This window comes from Pseudochaenichthys georgianus, chromosome 22 (assembly GCF_902827115.2).
Source record: "Pseudochaenichthys georgianus chromosome 22, fPseGeo1.2, whole genome shotgun sequence".
NCBI classification, from domain to species: Eukaryota; Metazoa; Chordata; class Actinopteri; order Perciformes; family Channichthyidae; genus Pseudochaenichthys; species Pseudochaenichthys georgianus.
The window spans coordinates 31,401,125-31,409,102 of record NC_047524.1 but is presented as its reverse complement, the minus strand read 5'-3'; the positions used below and the strand labels follow the sequence as shown (position 1 = coordinate 31,409,102).

The 7,978-nt window shown below is 39.7% G+C and overlaps 1 protein-coding gene across 1 annotated transcript; it reads left to right on the top strand.

Annotated features, from left to right (window-relative positions):
* Window positions 1-5,250: 5,250 nt before the first annotated feature.
* LOC139436064 (THAP domain-containing protein 6-like) lies at window positions 5,251-7,442 on the top strand. The gene is made up of 5 exons (XM_071207252.1): window positions 5,251-5,331; window positions 5,608-5,800; window positions 6,096-6,209; window positions 6,504-6,953; window positions 7,036-7,442. Exons 1-4 carry the CDS (start codon window positions 5,252-5,254, stop codon window positions 6,699-6,701), a joined length of 585 nt encoding a protein of 194 aa, XP_071063353.1. The 5' UTR covers window position 5,251; the 3' UTR covers window positions 6,702-6,953; window positions 7,036-7,442.
* The last annotated feature ends 536 nt before the right edge of the window (window positions 7,443-7,978 follow it).

Sequence of the window (7,978 nt, the reverse complement as noted above, 5' to 3'; positions counted from 1 at the left end):
TGATCTTTTCTTTGTTCATCATGTTCATCTTCTGCACTCAAACTTTTAAATTCTTGAAAGGCTTTTAACTTGATTATTTATTTATTTATTATTGTGATGCTATGAACTATTTATAGTGTAAATTGGAATTATCCACATCTGTGCTCCGGGTGTATCTGTGTGTTTTCTTCTTGTATGTACATAAGCTGCTGCTCATAACCAATTGCCCCTTGCGGGATTAATACAGTTGTTGATTGGTTGATTGATGTCACATGTCACACAGACCTTCTCCCATCATTTAGAATGGTATCAGTTGAGCACAGGTCAGGGCAAGGGCAAGTATTTTAGAAGTATCCATGAACTCACAGGTCCTTTTATATAAAAAGAGAAAGGTACTCGTGGGTTATCTGTCGCCACGTTTTAATAGCGGGTTCCTCACTTTATCATTTCTCAATAACAGAGAGTCTGAAGAAAACTAAAAAAGTGGCGACAGATAACCAAGAAAGTACCAAGAAAAATGACCAGACAGTATTCTTAAGGTGAAACCCTTTGTGTGATCTGTGTCCTTCTATCCATTGGCCACAACATTGAGAGCAATTTGAGTATCCTGCCCAAGGACACATTTTTATTGCAGGGGCTTGGGATCAAACCAGCAACCTTTTGAATTGGAGAACGACGGTCTACCTACTGAGCCACAGCCACAGTACACCTGTAGTTCAAAGAACAACAGCTGCAGTAAACAACAATTTAAGTATAAAAAAACAACACCTGTTGTTTAAAGAAGAATATTGTACCAGGGCTGAGAGACCTGGGGCCTCATTTATAACGCCGTGCGTAGGATTCACGTGGGAAGTTTGCTTACGTAGTAGAAATCCAAAAAATAGGTACAGAAATTTTCCGACAGTTTCCGATTCACCAAACATTGCGTACCGGCGAGGAAAGTGCGGACAGCACTTCCTACGCTGGTTTCCCTTTATAAATCACAATCGACTCTAAATGTGGTGCAGCTTTTGCGGGCTTCACGTAACGCCCATATTTACCTATAAATCAGGGGTCGATCGCGGGGAAATTCCCAGTCGATCGCGAGATGTGTCAAAAAACAGAACAACAATATTCTGTTTTATCGTTAATGTCCTATAACATAATCTTCCTGTGCCAGAATAATGCACTTGAACGCATCAAAGCTTTGTGATTGGCCGGCGTGACCCCACGCAACCCTGTCTCCTAAAAATTACGTTCCCACAGAACTAAACTGCATTCTCAATTACGTTTAGCAAGAAACGTATTTTCTCCTACGTTACGTTCGTTATGAACGTATCTCAAATACGTTTATTTTCTACATATCTTCTAGAAGCATATTTTCTCCCACGTTACGTTTCTAATGAGCGTATCTTAAATACGTTTATTTTCTACATATCTTTGCCATTTATTGTCTTGCTTATAATAATGATAAGTCATTTATAAATATCATTTTAGAGCACACATTTGAAATCAGTAGGCGAGGATGTAATTTCTCCAGCTGTTACTCTCATGAGCGAGGCAGAAAATAATAGTTTTATTATGCCGAAAAGCTGCTGTGTTTTTTATTGCACCTCACACATTAAAACAAATCCAGAGTTACGTGTTTCTGAACTTCCTCTAAGAAGAAAGGACAGTAACAGAAGAGCTCTGTGGCTTCAGGCTTGATCGCCGTTCAAATGACAGCGTTGCTTTCCCCAAAAGTGGGCGGGGCTGTAAAGTGACGTAGATTTTACTCTCATCTATTATTCAAAACCATTCTATTTATTCTAACGTAAATTACATGCCAGTGTTTTATCTTTTTATTTTAAATCGTATAATGTCGGACTTTTTTTCCCGTCTGTGAGGAAAAGAAATGGGGCTTAGAGCCTCAAAATACTGAAATCTGTATTTTTGAAAATCTTTTTTTCCTTATTTACTCAACAATAACACACAATTATCCTTGTTTTTATTTATTCGTTTAATTCTATAATCTTGGGCTTTTTAGCCGTAAATAAAGTCACCGGAAACAGACGTAGGCCTATAAGGGACATTTTGAGGATACACACAAACCCACTGAACAGATTACCCAAGATCCTCAGTTTGATGCTCGTTGATTGGATGTTTAGCCGCAATGCATGTTGGGATATGATGTTAATGCAATATGATATCCGAAAAAATAAAAAAATAAATAATAATAATACTTTATTCCGGGTGTTCTTGCTTTTCTCTTTGGAAGTCATCACATAATAAAGGAAATACAACTAATGTGTTGTGTTATATTAGCTGTACAATTTACCACATATGGTGTTCTTAGTTTCCATACCTCCTGTGACTTATCAAGTCTTAGCAAACGGCATAAAACATGATTAAACATGGTAGTATATAAAACCATGCTCGTACAACCTATAGAAATGCAAAACCGCATCATTTATGAAAAAACATTTCATAACATTAACACAACATTTCGAGGTGGTTTTAAATAACATATCCGTATTTATTTATTTCTCCAAGTTATGTGTTTGTGTGCACGAGGAGTCTCAAACAGGTGTTTGTTTAATCATTTTAAGATTGGCTTTAATCAATGTTTGAAAATTAATTCTTCATATATGATAAATGAGAGGTAACATTTTATTTATGGTATTATTTCCACACATTTCTCTCCATTCTTCCTTCTGCCAACGCCATTTTTTGAGCGTATATCCCTTTATAAATGAGGCGCCTCATTTATAAAGGGATATACGCTCAAAAGATGGCGCACGCCAGTTTCTACGCAATGTTTTGCGATTGTGTTAATGTTATGAAATGTTTTCTCAAATGATGCGGTAAGCAGAAGGACAGAATTACGTCTAAACTGACGCCGTTTTGCATTTCTATAGGTTGTAGATACGAGCATGGTTTTATAAACTATCATGTTTTATGCCATTTGCCAAGACTTGATAAGTCGCTCGTAAAACACAGGAGGTATGGAAACTAAGAACACCATATGTGGTAAATTGTACAGCTAATATAACACAACACATTAGTTGTATTTCCTTTAACTGGTGGATATAGAGTTGCTGCGGGGAGGGGGGTTGAGATGCACAGCCCCAGTGAGATGATAGTGAACTGTTCATGAACTTGTCATGAAAAGTTCATGGAATATCAGTGAACCATATTCATGAACAGCTCATAAACAGCTCATAAACAGCTCATAACAAAGTTGATGAACTGTTCATGAAAGTGACATGAACATTAAATGGCACTAGGGCAGTTCATGAACTAGTCATGAAACTCCTGTGCTGGAATGGTTCATGAACAATTCATGGAATATGGTTTTAGGCAGGTTCATGAACAATTCATTCAGTGAGTGTGTAGGGATATTCAGTTTTCAACCAAGAACATTTCAAGAACTGTTCATAACAACTTCATGAACAGTTCATACCCAGTCACTGAATATTCATGAACTGTTCATGAACTGTTCATGTACATGAACTGTTCATGAACCATTGACTGTGAGTCAATTGGCAACCATAGAAAACAACAATTATGTCAATCACAATGGAACTTTACTCAAATTAACATACAAACATACATGTATACAGGTGGAGCACTACAATTAATCCTATCACTATTTGAAGCAGTTCTTGACACTCAGCTGCACAACATTTTTTGTTACGGGTCCCAAAAGCTTGGGTACCACAGCAACAATAAATGATTTCTGTAGAAAACAGAAAAGTGCAGCAGCAATAATTATACACAGGATCCGGTTGATCGTCTGGAATGCTTCTTATTCAAAATTCAAAGTACACAGTTACATTCAAATAGCTGAACTTTACAAACATCACATTTCTCCATTTAAGTTATCTGTCTGTCACAGTCAATTACTGTATCTCAAGGAGAAATTCAACATAGTCAATATAAATTATTACATTACATTTAGCTGACGCTTTTATCCAAAGCGACTTACAATAAGTGCGTTCGACCAACAAAATACAAACTTGAAGAAAACAGAATCATATAAGTACATCAGGTTTCATAGAGCAAAAACATTTCAAGTGCTACTCAACTGGCTTTAGATAAGCCAGTCCTTTATTAGTATATAAGTGCTTTGTTAATAGTTCTATCGCTCGAAGTGGAGTCGAAAGAGATGAGTTTTCAGTCTGCGCCGGAAGGTGTGTAAGCTTTCTGCTGTCCTGATGTCAATGGGAGCTCATTCCACCATTTTGGAGCCAGGATAGCAAACCCACGTGTTTTTGCTGATGGGAACTTGGGTCCCCCTCGCAGCGAGGGTGCAGCGAGCCGTTTGGTTGATGCAGAGCGGAGTGCACGTGCTGGGGTGTACGGTTTAACCATGTCCTGGATGTAGGAAGGGCCAGATCCATTTGCAGCATGGTACGCAAGTACCAGTGTCTTGAAGTGGATTCTAGCAGTTACCGGAAGCCAGTGGAGGGAGCGGAGGAGCGGCGTGGTGTGGGATAATTTAGGAAGGTTGAAGACCAGACGAGCCGCTGCATTCTGGATGAGCTGCAGAGGTCGGATGGCACATGCAGGTTGACCAGCCAGGAGGGAGTTGCAGTAGTTTAGGCGTGAGATGATGAGAGCCTGGACCAGAACCTGCATCGCTTTCTGGGTCAGCTGGGGACGCATCCTCCTGATGTTGTAAAGCGTGTATCTGCATCAGCGGGTTGTAGCAGCTATGTTTGCAGTGAAGGACAGGTTGTTATCTATAAACACATAACGCTATCAAATAATACTTTCTATCAATATATCTATCTTTACCAAATATAACATATTATGGAGATCACAAAAATACACTGTCAATGTTAATAAACAAAAAACAAGGCAATGTGCCTGCAAGACTGCACTCAGGTAAACAAAACATATTACCCGTGCGCAGCAGCCAACCTGCCTGCAAGCCTTCGCTCAGGTCACATTTACCCAGGTGCGGCTGAAGCCCGCGAAAATGGCATCTATTGTTGCCGACAGTTTAGTATTTTTAAAATACCGTTACTATGTCAAACATGCTCAAAACCTTCTGACACACTCTCCTAAACATCTCCAACATCATATATAATTCACACAAGTTAACATCGATCATTTTCATCATGTACTGACCTGTAGAAAACAGAAAAGTGGAGCAGCAATAATTATACACAGGATCCGGTTGATCGTCTGGATCATAGACATATAAAGAGTAGACGCCGCATTGGCTGCTGGGGCGCAAGAAATACGGCCGCCATCTTGGACCGGTCATCCTACAGACATTCTACCCATAGACAGCAGAGGTTTCAAGATGCCAGAGCACTGTGCAGCATATTGCTGTGCAAATCGGCGGACGATTGCGAACAGGGGTCGGTGGATTACTTTTCACAAGTAAGATTCAACATTATAATTGGTTGTATTTTGTAAATAGAATATTATTGTACTGTATTGATGTCCGCCTGCGAAATCGTAGCCAGCAAACATTATGTCCATGGCCAACTGAGACTTTATAAATCGCTGCTGTAACAAGTGAATGTCCCCGTTGTGGGATGAATACAGTAAAATCTAATCTAATCTATCTAGGAAGAAGAAGGAAGAAAATAAGCTTGACCTCCTTCTTAAAATGTTTTTGTGTTGACTCTCAAATCTCCCGTTTTTATTTTGAAGGTTTCCCAAAGACAAAGATATGAGAAAGAAGTGGGAAGTTGCTTTGAGGAGGGAAGGGTTCACTGCAAGCGAGTCATCCGTGATTTGCAGTGAGCATTGTAAGCAGGACGAGTTTGACAGGACAGGACAGATTGTCCGACTCAGAGATGGTGTTATTCCCTCCATCTTCAGCTTCCCGGTTCACCTCCAAAGAGTAGGTGTATCATCATACGGTTATTAGCATTCATAAATGTAAATATTCTATTATCAATAACAGGGCAGGGTGGTGTGTGTGTGTGTGTGTGTGTGTGTGTGTGTGTGTGTGTGTGTGTGTGTGTGTGTGTGTGTGTGTGTGTGTGTGTGTGTGTGTGTGTGTGTGTGTGTGTGTGTGTGTGTGTGTGTGTGTGTGTGTGTGTGTGTGTGTGTGTGTGTGTGTGTGTGTGTGTGTGTGTGTGTGTGTGTGTGTGTGTGTGTGTGTGTGTGTGTGGTATTCTGCTTTTTCATTTTAGCCGGAAAAGGGCAGGACTACGTCTCCTTCCAGAAAAGCTGAAGAGAGCCTGTCTGTGGCCCCTCAGGACGACCCAGAAGCTTCAACCTCACACTCACAACCTCAGCCTAATGATGTGAGTATTTCTATTTTCAACATCATTCATAATGGTCCTAGACAAAGTAAAATCTCTCTTGTTTGCTGCCACTCATATTAAACCCACTCACAAATAAACACATACACACACAATTGAAGACATGTTGAACATGCATTCCTGGCACACTCACACACGCGCACACACACACATGATGCTGGCAGTGGCTTTGACAGGTGATGACTATAAGAAAGAATGTGGGCCATACTCTAGTTGTGTCAAAGTGTTGTGTGTGAAGTGAAACATCACTCAAACCATGTTCATCCCTCTTTCTAGGATCATAGCGATGTCTTGCCTGCTTCTCCGACTGCTCTTAAGGCCAGACTCAATGAAGCTTTAGCAAGAGTGGAGAGTCTCGAGCGAGAGAGGAAGAATGCCATGGCTAGAGAAAAGAGGGCAGAGACCACAGTGAGGACTCTTTTGGGGGCTTTGAGGGAAAAGAACCTCATTAATGAAGAACTCAAAGAGGCTTGATTTCTACTCAGGGAAGATGAAAGTAGCACTTTGAGATTCATGTACATCTTACTCTTACACTCTTTATTAAACTCCTTTGTTATTATATGAAGGGGACTTATTAATTTTTTCTCATACAATTTCAGATCTTCAAATAGACTTGAAGGCAAAGCAGGGCCATGAGTACTCCAAGGACCACAGAGAGCTTGCCCTCACACTCCATCTACATGGTCCAAAGGCATACAAATACCTCAGAGAGACTACAACAAAAAGGTAGTCTTAATGTTGTTCAATTTCATTTTTGGAAATTACGGTTGCAAGTACCTTAAATAGCTACTTCTCAATTGTTGTACAGGTGGCTGTGTTCGGTGGATGGCAAGCCTGGCCTGAACAAGATGATGCTGGATATGCTGGAGAGAAGATGCCAGGACGACCAGGCTAAATATGGATGTGTTTCACTCATGTTGGATGACATGGCCATCAGAAAACATGTGCAATATAATCCACATAACCAGTCAATGTCTGCTTTTGTAGACATGGGTGATGGAACAATGAGACCGATGCTGCTACTGAGGCTCTGGTGTTCATGGTGGTTGGCCTACACGGACATTGGAAGGCTCCCATTGCATATTACCTGACGAAGTCTTTGTCACCTGAAACACAAAGGGTCCGAATCTAAATCTAAAATCTAATCTAATCTATCTAGGAAGAAGAAGGAAGAAAATAAGCTTGACCTCCTTCTTAAAATGTTTTTGTGTTGACTCTCAAATCTCCCGTTTTTATTTTGATGGTTTCCCAAAGACAAAGATATGAGAAAGAGGTTCTCAGTCATGCTTTGGAGGAGCCGCATGCACGGGGCATTCGGGTGTCATGAGCAACTTTGTGTAAATATGGTTTGGGCGGGGTGGTGTCATGTTCTTGTGTTTAACTTGAACATTTACATTTTTTATATAGATGTAGTAGTACATTTTCATTTTTTATGACATAGATATTCATTTTTACTGATATATAACTTCTGTCTATGTATAATGTATTATTGTTTCTTCATTTTTCAACTTATTAAAATAGCTGAGTATAGGCCTACACAATATGCTTCTCTATCATATATAGACCATTAGTGTTTTTTTATGTGTGTGTGTGTATATATTATATATCGTGTGTCTTTTGCAAAATACCTATCATACATAACATAGGCTATCAAATACCAGAATATTCTATTGCTGTTAAGCCTACTATGAATATTAAAATACGCCGAATCATGTGTCCGGTATCATGCCTACATATATGACGTTTGCAGA